At 51.8% G+C, this 17,933-nt stretch overlaps 1 protein-coding gene across 1 annotated transcript in view; it reads right to left on the bottom strand.

Moving 5' to 3' along the window:
* The window catches only part of LOC125725484 (plexin-A1-like), a 137,402-nt gene that overhangs the window by 35,841 nt on the left and 83,628 nt on the right, over nt 1-17,933 (bottom strand). Inside the window, 6 exon segments of the mRNA XM_049002420.1 lie at nt 1,588-1,788; nt 9,517-9,631; nt 13,604-13,703; nt 15,477-15,630; nt 15,715-15,838; nt 16,679-16,779. Coding sequence (XP_048858377.1) covers nt 1,588-1,788; nt 9,517-9,631; nt 13,604-13,703; nt 15,477-15,630; nt 15,715-15,838; nt 16,679-16,779 — 795 coding nt within the window.

Below are 17,933 nucleotides of genomic sequence, written 5' to 3'. Positions count from 1 at the left end.
AATTGTGGAGAGTGGGCGGGATCAGAACCAATGACCCTGCACAAGTGGTGCGCGCAAAACGGTGATTACCGTGATTACAGCTCATATGATACTGCACTGCTAAATCGACGTCGATTCCATCAATTTCGTTTGAAGTATATGACCACCTTTAATGGCTTCGGAAACATTCGGAATTTCTGAGGGCGACCACTGAAGTCAGCAGGGGTCACCGGCAGACACACTAGGAACCTCGCGCAGCCTCCCTGGCCCGCTGTGCGTAATTGTACTAGTTTCCCGTTTAGATCTGAGTCGAGTGAATGCTCCTGTTTTCAGACACCAGCTCTGCAGGGACGGGGGCCGTTTACTCCCTCGGAACAGGGCGCCATCTTTACATGCAACTAATGTCTGATCTGAAAATCCTGGGGAGGGGGGCATTAAAAAAAAAATCTAAATTAGTAAAACCTTTAAGGGAAAATTTAAAGAAGCCTCTTGGCTTTTGTGGGGGAGGGGGATAATGGAGGATGAAAGGGGGAGACCAAAGCGGAGCAGGTCTGCAATCAAACGACATCCTGCTGCGAGTGTCAGGAGCATCTCGAGGAATCAAAGAACGATTGAGGTGGGGGACAAAGGTGGGAAAATAAAAGGAAGGAAGGACAACTTCTGGGGAGGGGGGTGGATTCAAACCCATACTTGTCAAGTAGGTTGTGTGTCACCCGCAGTGACACACAAAAAAAGAAAGTAAAGCCCCCCCCCGCCACCACCACAAAGGAGGCCCAATCCATCATCCACCCTGAGCCTGCAGTTGAGGAAGGATAAACCCTGACGTTGCAGGGATGAGAGCCATCACACCCCACCCACCCCTGTGAAGCAAAGCAGCGAGTTCAACCCCCCACCCACCCATTCAGTACACGTGAGAAATCAAACGAAAAAAAGTATTTCATGAGCTTTATCCTGTGTTTCCCCACATCAACAGTGGCAGGCTGACTTCAAACACCAGGCGAGGTGAATCAGGGCACCGTCCACAGCGGGATTCCAGCTGGTCGGTAACATCACCGAACATTTTTACAGAAAATTGACTGAACTCGAACTCTGTATTTATTTTACTGATAAAAAATAATGAAGGAAGGAACTAGATCACAGATATGTGTGCTGCCGGCCAACTGCTCTGTGTTCCCTAAACAGGAGCATCATCTGACACCATGACTTATAACTTAGAGCTGAGTGAGAAATACTACCAAGACCTCAGTATGAAGACTACCCCTCCTCACCATCATGATCCCTATATGAAGACTACCCTCCTCACCATCATGATCCCTATATGAAGACTACCTCTCCTCAGTCTCATTATGACCCCCATATGAAGACTACCTCTCCTCATGACCTCATCATGACCCCCATATGAAGACTACCTCTTCTCATGACCTCATCATGACCCCCATATGAAGACTACCTCTTCTCATGACCTCATCATGATCCCTGTATGAAGACTACCCCTCCATACTCTCACCAAGACCTCTGCATGAACTGCCCCATGCATAAACGGTGTAGTGCAAAGACCTCTCATGTTCAGCACACATGAAGACCCCCTTGCCATGGCATTGTACTCACCGTGGTCTTCTGGCACTGGATGCTGGTGCTGTTGAAGCGCAGGGCGGTGACACTGTGAACTGCTCCTTGGATGCGGAAGATGCACTCGTAGTTTCGCTGACCAGACTGCGGCTGTGGCAGGTTGCGGGCCGACAGAGTGATGGGCTTAGTGACCCCCACGGGTATATAGATCTCTGTAGATGGCAGGATCTGAGGACAGTCCTGCAGGGGAAACGAGAAGAGCGTCTATGTTCAGAGTGGCATACATACAGTCCAAGGCACCAGCACATCACCTGGGCAGAATGAACCGGTGACCTTTGAACCTCTGACAGGATCAATGGTGTTTCCTGGAAAGACCAGAGACATGGAGTAAAAAGTGGGGGAAGGTGTGGTCCAGAAGGAGCTGGGTCGGGTAGCTCACCTAGTTCCGCAAAAACGGCAGCCTGTTATTTACTCATTGTGATAACTGTCGACAAAATGGGAGTTTTAATCAGCCCAGTGTTTGGACAGTGAAATCACCCAGGACCTTCAGGCTGTACTCGTGCTAGCCGATCCGTACCGTACCCAAGCACGTTTGACCCCCCAAAAGTCCAGTTCATTTGACTAGTGTGATTGTTCCTTACTGGCATGGTTAGTGGCCCGTTTGAAGAGGTAGGCCCCAGCACGGTTAGTCGGACTTGCGAATGGTTTAGCATCTAGTGAGATCACTAACCGTGCCCAAGTACGGAACTCAGACATGACGTCGGTGATGCAACTGACACCTGCATGCGCACATGTACACTATACTGGGCCGGGAAGGAACGCATTGGGGTGGCTGTAGATCGGGCAGATTGTGTCATTTTTTACATTTATTTTATGTTTTTGCAAAACTGCACTGCAAAAAATTGTGTGAATGGGGAGTTCTGGGGGTTGGCAGGAGAGGGGGGATCAGTATGAATATGATTCGTTACATGGATTTTGAGAATGTGCGCTGTGCTTACGAATAAAGAAAAAAAACACAATCACGCAAAACGGTAAATCATATTTATACTACGATCAAACTCATCACCGTTACTCTCCATTGTAAAAAAAAAAAATGAAATTAAACAATACCAAACAGATAATATAAGCACCCATAAAGGTTACAGCGGTTTTCTTCTGCGTTGTTCTGTTCATCTGCTCAATAAACATAAAATTTCCTGTGTAGCACATGATGCTTATCTCACTGCATGAAGCATATGCCGCATAGCATGATAGCCTGTAGATACAGTTGCTAGTTTGATGATGTTAATGTAGCCTGTTTGCTATATTATAAGATTTTGTTATATCAAACGATCCCTTACACACATCTCTGACTTGAAGCTCGGGAGATCATTTTTAATTAGCTGACATTTTTGTGTTCTATATAGTGTGACGCATGCAATTCTGACATAGGGTATAACTGAGCTTGCAGTGGTTCGGATACTTTGAGTTCATGGTTCTGAAACGATGGTTAGCGTTATATAGCATTAGCTATAAATGCAATTAGTATAGGTACTATAGAAATGTAATGCTGAATAGTTTTGAAAAATGTGTTACCACAGGACCTTTTCAGTACTGTTAACCTGGGCAGCACAAGTCTTCATGAACTCAGATATTCTGGAAAAGTGGGACTCTCTTATTGGTGCAGCATGAATAAATAAACATCATTGCATTGCATACCTGATAAACCTGTGTGTCTCATCACGCCCACAATGACTCCAAATAAGTCATAAAATAAGGACATTAACCTTGAATTCCATTATGCTATATGACACTGCTTTCCTTTCTGTGTTTTCGATGATGGAGGTGCACTCGGGCCGGGACCGCGAAGTGCTAAGTGAGCGCAGACCGGGGGGCAATGGGGAGCGGGGCAATTATGCTTAGGCATGGTACAAAGCAAACCGGGCCAAGTGTGAGTATGCCCGTACCCTTTGATAATTTGGAATTGAAGAAAAAAATACACAAACGGGTAAACAGATGAATAAATTCAGCAAATAAATCGCTGACCAGGGTGCAAGCAGTGCGACCCACATGTGGCCCCAGAGAAACAGCTCTGCTGGGCAGCTCTCAGAGGCGACCATCCCCACATCGCTTTCACTTTACATGGATTCTGAGAGCAGGATGTTTCAGATGATGTTTATTTGAAATCCTCACAGTGCAGAGACCTAGACTGTGGGTTTTGCTGGGGACTTGGGCCAACTGTACAACACAGGAGGGCCCCAAAAATCAAAAACCCCCATGTAAGAGCGGAAAAAGCAGCGTCAAGCTACAGTAGTGCGCAAAAGTCGCAGGCCGTCAAAATTTTTTACGGTAAACATACTGGGGTAGTAAGTGTGCATTTTCTCGGAAAAAAAATACAACTTAACATTTGAACATATCCAATTCAACAGTAACAAAAACTAGTTACTGAAATCTTGTTGGATGGCAAGAACACATCCCTGAGGGCCCACCTCAACCATTCATCTCAGAGTATTCATCTCAGCACTGGCTCAATTAATTAACTTAATTAGATAAATAAGTCAATGTTATTGATTAGTCAAACAAGATGGGGTAGTGGTCGAATCAAAAAGTACACTGATAAACTGGACAGTTGTTACAAATCCTGGGGTAATTTTAGGGGAGTTTAGCAAACAGCTAAGCAGACACTTAGAGGTAGCATCATAGTTTCACACCAAACAAAGATCATTTAAACATAATTTTCTTTGACCGCCTAAGACTTTTACACAGTGCTGTATAAAACAGGTTTTTCTGCTGAACTAATGCTGTAATGAATAGCCTGCATCATCATTTATGCGGGGGGGTGTCAATGTAAACCAATGATTTCCGCATTACTGTTTCCACATGGAGAAGCTGGGGAAGATGGGCAAAGAAATCAGGGGCAAGGAAAAGTCAGGCCTGGTTGGCAGGACATCGCAGTGTCCCAGTCAAAGGCCCCAAAATCCAGCTCCTTATTTGCTGGCTAACTTCCTGTCTAAATCAAAACCTCGAATGGCTGTCGCCATGAATACCAAAGCTCCAGGAAGACTGTGGGAGCTGCAGCCAATGAAAACACATTAACAAGGCGTTGCTGATGAGGTCAGACCCTCGGGCTAATCCTGCAGACCGACCAGCAGCCACTGCGGCATCCAAAGTCACTCCATATTGTCACTCCAACATCGCGCCAGACGATGCAGCGCGGTGGGCGGCTGAGACGAAGGGAGCTACCCCTCGCTGCCGGCTGTCCTTTCCGCTACCCTGCGTACCGCAGGACACACATAGAGCCGTCAGACGAGGGCGGTCAGCGGGCGACACGTCAGGATGAGACTGGCGTCAGCCAAGTGGAGACACTGCAGATATAAATACGGCAAAGGAATGCGCAGAAACGCATGGCTGCAGCTTAATCGCTAACCGGGGTGGTGACCAGGAAAAAAAAAAAAATTAAATAATAAAAAAAATAATAATATATATATATTTATTTGAGGGGAAAAAAAAGCACTGTGGATCATGAATAAATAATCACTAGCCTGGACGCTGCAGGCTTCACGACCGATTCATCAAAAATTAATTGCAGAACAGATAAACAGAGCATATTTAAGAAAAAAACATGTATTTTTTAAAAAATCAAGAGGGGGAGGGAGGGATAGGGGAAGAGGGGGGCACTGGGTAAACAGTAGGAGGGAACCTCTCAGGTCCACTGGATGAGTTAAATGCATTTTTCTTTTCTGAGTTTGGTCAGGAGAAGGAACCACAATCACTGTTGTTAACCTCCTACTCATGCGTTTGGGGTCCGGCTCACCTCCACGTCCAGCCTTCAGAGCACATACAGGACTGCCGGCACCCTCCTCTAAATCCCGGCCCAAGGCGATATCTGATTGGCTACCGGCCGCCCTGTTAAAAGGTCCAGCCGTGCACACGTGCCTAACAGGGTAGCGAAGCTGTGCCACACGGAAGGTGGTCTGCAGGGCGCCGGGGGACCCGCGTAACGGGAACCTTTAGATCCGCCACAGATCCGTCTCCGAGGTTGGTTCCATATGCACCCCCCACCCCCGGTGGTCTCTGAACATCACTGCGCATATCTAGGGCAGGTGTTTTATAAAAGGGCTGGAATGTCAGAATGGGGGCCCAAAAAAACTGAAACTTAATTGGCTGCGGTCAAATCTGCCAGGGTGGATCAAAAGTTCCTCAAAGCCATATCTCTCACCCCAGCCCGTTAATGGTCCAGATTTGCCATTCACAAGGTGCCTGTGAATCACGTCCATCTTCTCTGGGACAAACGTCCCTCAGAAGGCAGGAGGCACTGTCCTGAGCAGCGATCCGCTTTTCCCTTCATGTTATTGTTCAGCCAGCCTCCATTAGAGGTTTGATGAGCTGGATTTTCTCCGCCTGGATGTCAGGGTGACCACGAGCCAAGTTCCACGTTTGTGCAATTTCAGCTCACCGGAAAGGCCTACTGGGTTTCTGCTCCCGAACCTCTGGGATCACGGAGCCCTGCCCCACAGCGATAATGTTTCCGTTTACAAGAGCAGAGCTTGCCACAATGACCCCCCCACCCAACACACAGAAAAAGATTTCTTCAGCCCCCATTAAGCAGACAGATGCTAAGGCATCTGGAAATTAAGACTTAATATGTTTTGAATAATTAAAGGCAACAGCGACTGGCAGCTTCTGATTCCCACATTCTGACCACCCTAGGGATGGGGGAGGTTGGGTGGGGGCCGCAGTCAGGAAGCCGGCAGCTCCAGCGGGGGTGTCACGGATCAGATACGGAAGGTGAGAGACAACGGCCAGGTGCTTGTTGACTAATTAAATCATATATCAATCAATTAAAAACCTTCACGCGCCCGACCCTGTGCAAGAACAGCAACTTTGGGAACCAGGGCCAGTGAAACCTCTGGGTGGGGGGGCCTACCCCACTTCGGCACAGGGGCAGGACTCAACAGCGCACCCTGGTCCAAGTAACAGTCTGCCACCCTTCCTGAACATCGCCGGTGCTGAACTTGTGAGGAGAAACAGCCCCATTTGGGGGGGGCATATGGTTCTGAGGCGTGTTAATCAGTGGTTGCGGGGGGGGGGGGAGGGGGGGGGGCAAGTAACGTGAGAAACAAAACATCGGAGAGAAATTTCCGGGTACATTTTAGGCGTCTCACTCGGCAAACGCCTTCATCTGGAATTAGTTAAACAAACCCTCACAGATTCTCTACAATAAAAGGATTTGGGGGGGAAAAAAAAGAATAAAAATCAAACGCAGTGGGGAATCCCAGAAGGGCTGATGGAAGAACTGAACTTCGAGAGGCTCCGTCTTCTTCCTGCGATGGAGCTCATCACTTATTTAAGCTCGCCGGCATCATCACAGCCTTCCCCGCGCGCTAACGTCAGGATCGAGCCAAGCGGGACCCTGTGCTGCTTTGATCCATCGTCTAATTAGCGCCAATAGGATCGATTTCACCCGGAGACCGACGCATTATCATCTCCAGAACAAAAGCAGATTTAATGGTTATAAATTACACAGTGCACACCTCCCCCCCCCCATATCCTGCCCAGCTGGACTTAACAGACGTGCAGGTTCACGCAGCGGCCCGTCTACAGTCTGATGAAGCCCCACCCTCCATCCTTGACAGTGGTCCTTTTAACTTGTGAGTAGAACATTCCATATATTTCTCTATACCCATAGTCAGCCGTAATATCACAGGTCAAATACTTCTTCAGATGTTATATCCATGACTTTCTGGCCGTGCAGTATAACACAAATATGAGGAGAAGGAAGAAGTATGCAAATCTGATAAGGACTGACATTTGGGGCAATTAATTTCAATCTGTCAGTGGTTCGCTGTGACGGCGGACCCCACCAAGCCAGGCGAAGGGGGCGGACAGAGTGGTAGCACTGCTTCTGCCCCCACGCCGAGAGAGACAGGTGCCTCTCCACATTTATCCTGCCCCGGGATGTTGTTTGAGGGAGATTTTCTGAACACCAGTGTGAACACCCACTGTCCGCTTCAGCACTCATTATAGCAGGTCACACAAACCTGGAGACAAGGTTTCATCATTTCACCAAGAGGAGAGCAGCATCATCTCCGTTTTTTGGGAGGGGGGGGGGGGGACTTCTGACCCAAAGCAGGATAGGAAACACATTTTAAATGCAGAGGAAGATCTGAAGCTGACGCGTAGGTGAATGCTTGCTATACGCTGTCAGTCATTGCTTGGTTAAATCCCACTGTGCACTGATAATATAACCAGCGGTTAGAGGATAAACTGACCAGACATCTGCAGCTCATAATTCCACCAACCAAGACTCTTCAGGCTTTGCTTTCTATGCATTTCTACTTATTTGGGTCCTTTCCAGTCCTTTGTGAAATTTTCGATTAAAATTCAGTGTAAGGTTTAACCCAGCTCTTTGTACGCGTTAGCGACTGAAGGACTCTGAAGCTGCCAGCCTACCACCAATCCCCGGTCCCACATCTCCAGAACCTTCGTCCTAATGCCGAGCCAGTCTGCGGGGGTCCGATGGGGCAGGTAGCCCAGGACAGACAGCGGGGGCCCCTTTCGGAGCACAAAAGATTTACTTTTTCCTTCCGATGGGTTTCTGAAGTGAGGATTACTCAGGCAATTTTCTGCCTGGTTGCATTTAATGCACCTCTTTGTTTATATCGACTGTCACAGTGGGATGTTGATTTATATATATTTGATTTGTGAAATGTTCCTCATTACATTCTCTGACTTTCTGTTGATTTTTTTTCCTGCTGGTTTGTTTTGCCGCGGATGCAGACGTTCAGAAATAACCAGGAGTGGCCAGGTGCTCGGGGCGGTGAGATGCCGGCACGGCCCTCGCCAGTGTCTGTTACCGCGGCAACGGCATGGCGGGGGGACCGCGGCGGTGAGCGGGTCGGCCGGCCGCGGCGAGCGAAACCCGGGCCACAGAGCCTCACATTCGGGCTGAGAGCGACAGCCACCCCCCCCACCCCCTAACAGCAGTATGGCCATGGCAGGGCCAAACAGCGGCGACGCTGACAGCCACGGATGGGGAAGATCAAACAGGAGGGGGAAGCGGATCAAATAGGAATGTAGGGGATCCATTTTTAGCCCGGCCAAAAAAAGGCGGCACAGGCTGACTGAACAACTGACAGCACGGACTCATAAGTGGCATTTCCAGGGGGCTCTCGTGGCCCCCCCTCAGAGCCCCCAACTCCCGGCTCCGCAGTACTGACACTAGTCGTGTGGCCTCCCTCCACGCTCAGGTACGGATGCGCTAATCCGCGTCATTTGCTCTCCGAGGCGAGACGCAGGTACAAAAGGCCACGCATGATTGGATGGGGCCGTGTCACCCTGTGACCAGGGAGGGCCTCGTATAAGTAAACGGGGGGGGGGGGTTGCTTGTGGAAGGTGAACGGGAGATAAACAATCTGTCAGCAGCTTGAAGCCCAGCAGACAAGGTTGTGGGGTGGGCTGGGGAGGGGGGTCTGCTTCAGCACGTAATCGCTGTAATGCTTACATCATCTCAGCAGCTCAGCACTGCGAGGCCAGCAGTCACACTGTATGGATTCTGACTCAGAGCAAGAAAAAAGGTGCTAGCGCGCTGGGGGGGGGGGGGGGGGCGGGGAGCGTTGGGGGGACAACAACAGAGAGCGAACAAACACGTGACACACCCCCAACTTCCTCTATGTTTCCCTCCATTCGCAGACTACGTTTTAATGGTCTTTATGCTAATGTAGCATTTGGGTATGTAGAACAAGATCTCATTTGCATAGACATTCGGCAGGACCGAGGAGTGGAAATCGCCGGATGCTTTGAAAGAGCCTGGCTGGACTGGGCCAGACCTGACCCAACGGGACACAGCGAGAGCAGCCCTGACGACAGAAAGGAGCAGATCAGAGCTGCATCGCGTGTCCGTGCGTGTCTGCACGCAGCCGCACTGAAGGCAGCGACAGCCACACAGCGTCAGACAGGGGGTGCTGTGTCTCTCTGGGCTGCACTGACCTCAGAGTTGTTGACGCGGCCTTCCTGGAAGGAGCAGTCATTGGCGTTCTGGGTGCACACATGCCGATACTTGCACCAGTGGCAGGGAAAGGAGCCGTTCACGCACGACAGGCACCTGTAAGAAAGAGAGAGAGAGAGAGTCACACACAGCAATGAAAGACATCCCCTGATAATCAATCCCCCCCCAGCATCGCTCTGAATCATCACCTCTCCCTTCCACATGTTCACTGGGAGAGTGGGAAAGGGTGGAAGGAGAAGACCAGTGAAAGACAGCGATCAAATGTGCGGAGGGGGGCATTCTCCCGAGATGCGCAGCAGGTAGGATCGAGGAGGGCCCCCGCTCAGGAAAGGGTCATGCACCCGTTCACATGAACAAGCCGCGGGGGGAGCAGCTAAGGGTGGTGTTACTGGGATTACCGTGACAGGAGGGATGAAGCAGAGCCCTTTATCCTGCAGCACAGCGAGCGCACAGAACTGCCTCTGCAGCCTGCAATCTCCCCCCGGCTCCAACCTCCGGGCTCCGCATCGACACGCAGACCCTGTCCGGCAGACGCATTTACTCATGCAACCATGCACGTCACTAATATGGCTGCATATGGGGCTTCAGTAGCAGATGACCAGCGGGCAGTAAACCAATCAATAGAAACAAAACAGTTAAAACTGCAAGTCATTTAGTGGTGGGTGGCACAGCGGGTTAGGTCTTGGTGCAAGGGAGGTCTCCGTTTCGAGTCTGGGTTACGAATAGTCATTGGGCCAATGAGCAAGACCCATCCCCCGCCCCCCCCCCGCCCAAAATGCCACATAATAATACAGGGTCAGGAAGCACCCTGGTTGGGATGTCAGTCAATCACAGGGCTCTCTCACATACACAGACAGACAGACAGTAAGAGCACCAATCGAACCCACAACCCTGGGGGCGTGAAGTCACAGTGCTTTCCACAGAGCCATCACTCCAATTACATATATGGCCCTTTTTAATCGGCTGGTATTTTTTTATAAGTGAGGAGAGCCCAGGCGCTCAGGAATGTGTGTTAAACTGGCAGGATCTGTGCCCTGAAGGAACAAACAATGCTAAAAGAAAGCACTGATTTATGAATGCAGCATAGTAGCAGGAGCGAGATGAATTAATGGGAATGACAAAGTTCACCATGGAGGGTTAATGACAGTCACTTGTTTCACTCGCAGACTTCAAAACGCTACACGTTCCATTTTGCAGTTCATATAAAGGGTAGCTGACTTAACAGCCTAAACTAATAATATACATTTCATTTACATTTTAGTTGTTTTAATACTTTGTGCTAGGGAGAGCTTATTTTTCACAGAGCTGGATGTTTTCCTTGAGAATTCTGGGTTAAGGACCTTGCTGAAGGGCACGATAGGCACAGTCCCTGCCGACATTTCGGACAATGCCCTCTGGGTTATGAGCTTCCGTATCATGCAGATCCTGACCTTACGTCTATTACCAATAAACAGACACCGTCAACACAAGCTCAACAGGACTGAGAAGGTTTGAATTAGAACCCTCTGCTCTTGGGCTAAATAACCTGAGATTGCCTATAATACGATCTACACTGAATAAAGCGCACAATCAACTAAAGCACGGAAACAGCAGGTCGAGGAAGCCGTGTGTCATATGGAACCCCAGCCCTGTCACATGGCATTCCAGTCCCACAGTACCAGCATCATTCCCAGGTATAATGCATTCGGAGCCCACGAAAGCACCATCTTTCAAAGGTGTAAATGCTGCAAATCAGTCATTTCAGTGGTAAGCCCCCTTACCCACCCGCCCGGGACCACGCCAATGTCTTTGGCGAGCAGCCCGATGAAGGATTGGATCTCAGCGTGCACCGGGATGTGGAGCGAGCCGCGGGACAGCGTTCCGGGAAAGGGAGGAGGAGATAAGATGAGGGCGGCGTGCGGTGAACATCCGACACAGGAGCTTCAGGGAGCACGAGGCCATCCATCTCCGCGCAGTGAAATAAGGCGGGCTGCTCCTGATGGGTGATTCCGAAACGGATCTTCACCAGAATCATACCAGTGCTCTGGTGCCACGGGGTGAGACCCGGGACAAGCCTGTGGCGGGATTTGGCGTCTGCCGCAGAGAGAGGGGTTACAGGATGTCACCCCTCTGCCCTTGGACTTGCCGCTGCCTGTCGATGTTAATCCAAAAGCGGCCGGGGCGGCAGAGATGCCCGCTTCTCCACCCCGCGACTCCCAGTTCCACTGAATCCGCAGTCAGGCGACAGTCTCCATTCACCTGGCTGAGGAGGCTCGAAAAATCTGGGCAGCTGTTACAGTACTTCCACCGGCACATCAGACCAACGATCAGAGTCAGAGTCCCCAAAGAGTCTTACGGCTAAGCCCAAGAGTCTGCACCGTTATATCCAGGCAAACGAGAGCAGAGGAGAAGATTAGAACATTAGAATCAATCAAAGGACAAAGCAAAAGCCTTCCAGTGATCATATAAAGATTTGCCAAAGTGTCACACGAGACACACTCCCATCTCCAGCTGCAGGCCTGCAAAGCGCGCATGTGATCAGCGCCATTAAAAGCCAATTGCTAAATATCTCCACACAGCGCCGTTCTGAGCTCTAAAACAGCCCTGGTTTAATTCTTTTATATTTATGCTGTAAATGTACCACATATCTGCGAGCCGAAGCTCAGCCCGCACCCGGCCGTTTCAAATTCACGCTCTCAGAACCTCGGCGGTTTGGAAGATGCCTCGGTTTGAAGGCTTGGAAAAGCTGAAGCAGCACCAAGGCCAGCTTCGGGAGGGGAGAGCAAGCAACGCATGCAGAGCCTGTTTATGGCCCAGGCATGCTGGCCACTGAACCACAGTCAGGTGGCAGTGAAGCAAAGGTGACTTAGGGGAGATTCTCAACTGCAGGGCTGCGACCCAAAAAAGGGTCATGGGACCATTTTCAGTTGATTGCAGAGTGCGGCGTTAAAAACAAACAAAAAACCCACCCAATCATCAGATTTTCAAGGTCATTACTTAAGATTCAGATATGTAAGTCTTGGCAAAAAAACCCAAAAATCTGGGTGCCGAGGCTAAACGTTACGAGATACGAGATTTTTATTTGCCATTTGTGCATAAAACCAACATTCCAGGCACACTGGAACTCTAAACTGGTTAAGAGCCACTGCAGATCAGCCGTTTGCCAGGCAGGCTTTCAGATCCAGTGACGCAGTTACTCCCGCCGCTTCCTGGGACCGTTCTGTGACATTCCCGGTCTGCCTACGGTGTGTCGGCTGCCGAAATTCCACGCGTTCGTTTGCCGCGCTTAGCTCACTCGCGGGGGAAAGTCGCCGTTACACTGAAGGCGAATCCTAACTGTACACAGCGACACAAACCAAACGGTACTGACAATCAGGGGCTCGATTAGCACGAGGGACCGGCATGAGACTGCAGCACGCAGGAGCCATCGCCCGGACACACTCGCCGCATGCACTCTGATAAATCATTATACGGGGAAGGGGGTGGAAATATTTAATTAAGTCATAATCACAGCTCCAAGTGCTTTTCCATTTCCCCTTCCCCCCACAACCTTAAATGGAACAGTTGGATTCTTAATTAGATTAACGTTGCTATGCAAATCTATGCCATTTCAGAAGGCACGGCGAGACACTGATAAAACAGGGGGGGGGGGGGGGAGCGAGTGCGTGTTTGTGTGTGTTTAAAGACAGAAGCTACATTTCCAAAGAATATAACACAGTCTAAACATGCAGACTGTAGCGGCCCCCACCCCTTAGAAGATGCTTAACATTTTTGAGAAAATGGGGGCAGAAACACCACCTTGTGATATTAATAATCATGTCGGGCTGCGAGACCATCAGCACTGTCCCCACCAAGCACCCCTTACACGTCCTGCAGTTTACAGGCACAAGGAGGGCCGCAGTGGGACCCGGTGGGGCGGAGGGCTAATTTCTCAGAAGCGCTGAGTCACTGGGGGAATCACATTTGGAGGCTGATCCCATGAGGTGCTTAGCATGATGCATCACACTTCCTGTTCAGTGTAATTAGCAGCTTGGGGGGGGGACGCTAATTCAGAGAGTACTGAACAGGAAAGACAAAGGTTCAACTTACGACTGGTGGACACTGCAGTTGTAGAAAACAAAATCCACGCTGGCAAACTTCTTCCCTGTCTCCTTGGACTTCAGGTAGAGCTTCACCACCCTCTGGTCCCCTGTGCATGGTGGGGGAGGGGGGGGGGGGCATTAGATAGAAACAGAAAGAGGGCATCACAGGGAGCAGGGGGCGGGGCATCAGGAATGCAGGGGGCGGGTCATCAGGAAAAGCAAAGGGAGGGGCACCACAGAGATCAGGGGGAGGGGCATCACAGAGAGCAGGGGGAGGGGCACCAGAGAGAGCAGGGGGAGGGGCACCAGAGAGAGCAGGGGGAGGGGCACCACAGAGAGCAGGGGGAGGGGCACCACAGAGAGCAGGGGGAGGGGCACCACAGAGAGCAGGGGGAGGGGCATCACAGAGATCAGGGGGAGGGGCACCACAGAGAGCAGGGGGAGGGGCACCAGAGAGCGCAGGGGGAGGGGCACCACAGAGAGCAGGGGGAGGGGCACCACAGAGAGCAGGGGGAGGGGCACCACAGAGAGCAGGGGGAGGGGCACCACAGAGAGCAGGGGGAGGGGCATCACAGAGATCAGGGGGAGGGGCATCACAGAGAGCAGGGAGAGGGGCACCACAGAGAGCAGGGGGAGGGGCACCACAGAGAGCAGGGGGAGGGGCACCACAGAGAGCAGGGGGAGGGGCACCACAGAGAGCAGGGGGAGGGGCACCACAGAGAGCAGGGGGAGGGGCACCACAGAGAGCAGGGGGAGGGGCATCACAGAGATCAGGGGGAGGGGCATCACAGAGATCAGGGGGAGGGGCATCACAGAGATCAGGGGGAGGGGCACCAGAGAGAGCAGGGGGAGGGGCACCAGAGAGAGCAGGGGGAGGGGCACCAGAGAGAGCAGGGGGAGGGGCACCAGAGAGAGCAGGGGGAGGGGCACCACAGAGAGCAGGGGGAGGGGCACCACAGAGAGCAGGGGGAGGGGCACCAGAGAGAGCAGGGGGAGGGGCATCACAGAGAGCAGGGGGAGGGGCATCACAGAGAGCAGGGGGAGGGGCATCACAGAGAGCAGGGGGAGGGGCACCACAGAGAGCAGGGGGAGGGGCACCACAGAGAGCAGGGGGAGGGGCACCACAGAGAGCAGGGGGAGGGGCATCACAGAGAGCAGGGGGAGGGGCATCACAGAGAGCAGGGGGAGGGGCATCACAGAGAGCAGGGGGAGGGGCATCACAGAGAGCAGGGGGAGGGGCACCAGAGAGAGCAGGGGGAGGGGCACCACAGAGAGCAGGGGGAGGGGCACCACAGAGAGCAGGGGGAGGGGCACCACAGAGAGCAGGGGGAGGGGCATCACAGAGCAGGGGGAGGGGCACCACAGAGAGCAGGGGGAGGGGCACCACAGAGAGCAGGGGGAGGGGCACCACAGAGAGCAGGGGGAGGGGCACCACAGAGAGCAGGGGGAGGGGCACCAGAGAGAGCAGGGGGAGGGGCACCACAGAGAGCAGGGGGAGGGGCACCACAGAGAGCAGGGGGAGGGGCACCACAGAGAGCAGGGGGAGGGGCACCACAGAGAGCAGGGTCTCAGATCAGTCTATTTCGACCAGAATTGTGCAAGGCTCAGAAAATGTAAAGGTGGGTCAGACACCCTCACTGCCAGGATGTGATTAACAGTGGCAGAGAGATGGCAGTCGCAGAGCCGGTCATGCGAAGAGCCAATCAGGTTTTACGACCCCCCTGCCCCCCCACTAGATTCAAACGGGGCAGCTATGTAACAGACACCTGCAGCGGGATGGCTTCCAATAAGTGGCAACAGTGACACTGATCACTCTGATCCCTTAGTCACGAAATAAAACAATAAGGCAAAAGTGTACATCATCACTGGGGGGGGCTCACCCTGGCCGCGGGTGATGGGCGCCACGTCACGGGCGGCTGGGGACAGGCAGTAGATGAGCCCGTCCTCGATGCGGCCCTCACTCTCTATGAAGTCGTCGAAGGAGCAGTTAACGCCGGCGGAAAGGTCCGGAACATTGTGAGCGTGCAGCACCAGCTGGGGGGGGGGGGAGCAGAGGGAAATTAAGGAGAGAGGGGGGAGGTGAGGTGACGTGCGGGTAGGCGAGCAGGGTGGGCTTACCTGGACCTCAGACATGGTGACAGACACATTCCCAGGCTGCACGCTGAGTTGCACACACTGCGTCGGATTGGAGGCAAAGCGCTGTGCTTCCCTGGCCCTCTCGCAGCGGTCTTTCCGGGAGCACCTGCGGGCGACGGCGGGGGGGGGGGGGTTAACAGGGCTGTGTGCAGGGCCGACGTCTCACCTGCTACCTGGGAACGCCAGACCCCAACTGAGAGCTCAGTCGAACACAGTATTCCCCACTCTGCCAGTCACAGACGCGGTAATAAGGGCGAAAGAGCTAAATTATCCCGCGTCTCATTCCAGGATTTTTCCCAGTCAGCGGAACGCATTCCAAACCACTCCAGTGACATTTTATTTTCTTATCGCTATGGTGATAAATCTGACGGGCTCCGCGAGGCAGGTGACAAGCACCATCAGTCAGGCAGCCTGACAATGGACCGAACTTATACCCCAATAACAAAAGCACAGCAAGCTGGAGATCAGGAATCCAGCTATTGGGATAATATTTTTTTTAATGGGATACTTCTGCAGTAATAAAGAATTATGGGCACTGCATGTAAATATGTAGCTCTGAATGCGATCAGAAACTGAGAGATGATTGGACCACCTGATCGTAAGCACCGCCTCTATCTCAGCCTAATATCTAAAATATTTTTAATTATCGGTCAGCTGACCTTGATGCTCAAAGTCTTACTGAGGAGAAAAGGCCCTGAACTGTAACTCCCCTGTATCCCACCACTACCCCTACCCCCCACAGTGCTTTTCAGTTGGGGGTTGCGTACAATTCTGGAAAATTCTGGAAAGTATTTTTTTTTTAAAAAAAGATATCCAAAAATCGTGAATAGTGTCCCTTTTAATGACACATGGTAACTTTCTTCCATCTACCGCCACGTCCCAGGACAGGTTATCATCAGCGCGCGCGAACGTCGGCGCATGTGGCGGGTTTTGAGCAGAAACTCACATGTTGTGCAGGACGCACCAGCCGCAGTGGGGGTCCTTAGAGCCCAGGCACTCGGCGCAGCTGGTGTACTGCTCGCAGCTCTCCACCGGCACCCGGCTCACCTGCGGTGGTGAAAGGGGGACAGGAGAGAAGGGGGCACGTTATAGGATGATGCTGGGGGCTCCACGGGTACCACAGCTCAATCAGGGAGCTCACAGCTAGAGGCTGGGCTGACCCCGCCCTGTAGGACCCTTCCTCATGCTCCCAGGTGCCCTGTGCTGTGCCTGAGCTCCACAGTGGTTGACAGCTTAATTCAAGGCGTTTTCCATATGGGCAGGGATATCCCCCCAGGAAAGCCCACCCTGACCACCCCAACAGGGACTCCTGGAGACCTCTTTGACGGTGCTCTGAACAAGCTACAGCTTGCACTAACAAACAAATGCAAAGGTTGTGGGTTCAAGTCCCAGAACACACAAATTGCAACCCTTCCCTGGAATGTAAGTCGCTTTGGCTAAACACATCAGTTAAAAATATAAAATGTGTGTGCAGCATCTGCACAGTGGCGTGAGTCAGCAGAACCCAGCTAGCTTTCAGCACCACCTGTCCGCTGTCAGAAGCCACCAATTACGGGTGGAGTCTTGGTGCCGTATCACATGAGAGAGCTGCTGGGGAATCCACGTCTACAAAGGTCCCAATTCCCAAAAACAACCACAAAAAAAATCTGTCTAAAATATAGGTTCAGTGAGATGGGGGGAGGGGTGGTGGAAAATGTGCTAATAGTCACTGGCAGCCCTACCCAACCCCATCAGTACACGTGAAAGGAATGGAATAGTACAGTGTGGAAAGAGGGGCTGAGGGAGTGGGTATTTACACTGTGCCCACCCCCCCCCCCGGATTAAAACGTGACGACTGGGAAGGCAGCCAACGGCAGAAAGATAAGGATCTCACTTTACAGGTAGAGATAAAGGAAGATAGATGGAGAAGAAGGTGAGGAGTTAGCAAGACAGCCTGTGCGTGTGTGTGTGTCTGTGTGTAATGTCTGTGTCTGTGTGTGTCTGTGTGTAATGTCTGTGTCTGTGTGTGTCTGTGTGTAATGTCTGTGTCTGTGTGTGTCTGTTTCTCATGGCTGCCGGGGTACCTGGGATCTCAGGGGTGGGGGGGGTGAAAAACCCAGGCAAGCTCAAGTTACACACTTCCAGTCACTAACCCCACCCACGCCCCTCCCCCATCAACCCTGTACATCTTTCACCCACCCAATAACAAAACAAGAGAGTAA

Source organism: Brienomyrus brachyistius, unplaced genomic scaffold, assembly GCF_023856365.1.
Source record: "Brienomyrus brachyistius isolate T26 unplaced genomic scaffold, BBRACH_0.4 scaffold68, whole genome shotgun sequence".
Lineage (NCBI taxonomy): Eukaryota > Metazoa > Chordata > Actinopteri > Osteoglossiformes > Mormyridae > Brienomyrus > Brienomyrus brachyistius.
Note: the sequence above shows the minus strand (reverse complement) of the source record. Positions and strands in the feature narration are given on the sequence as shown.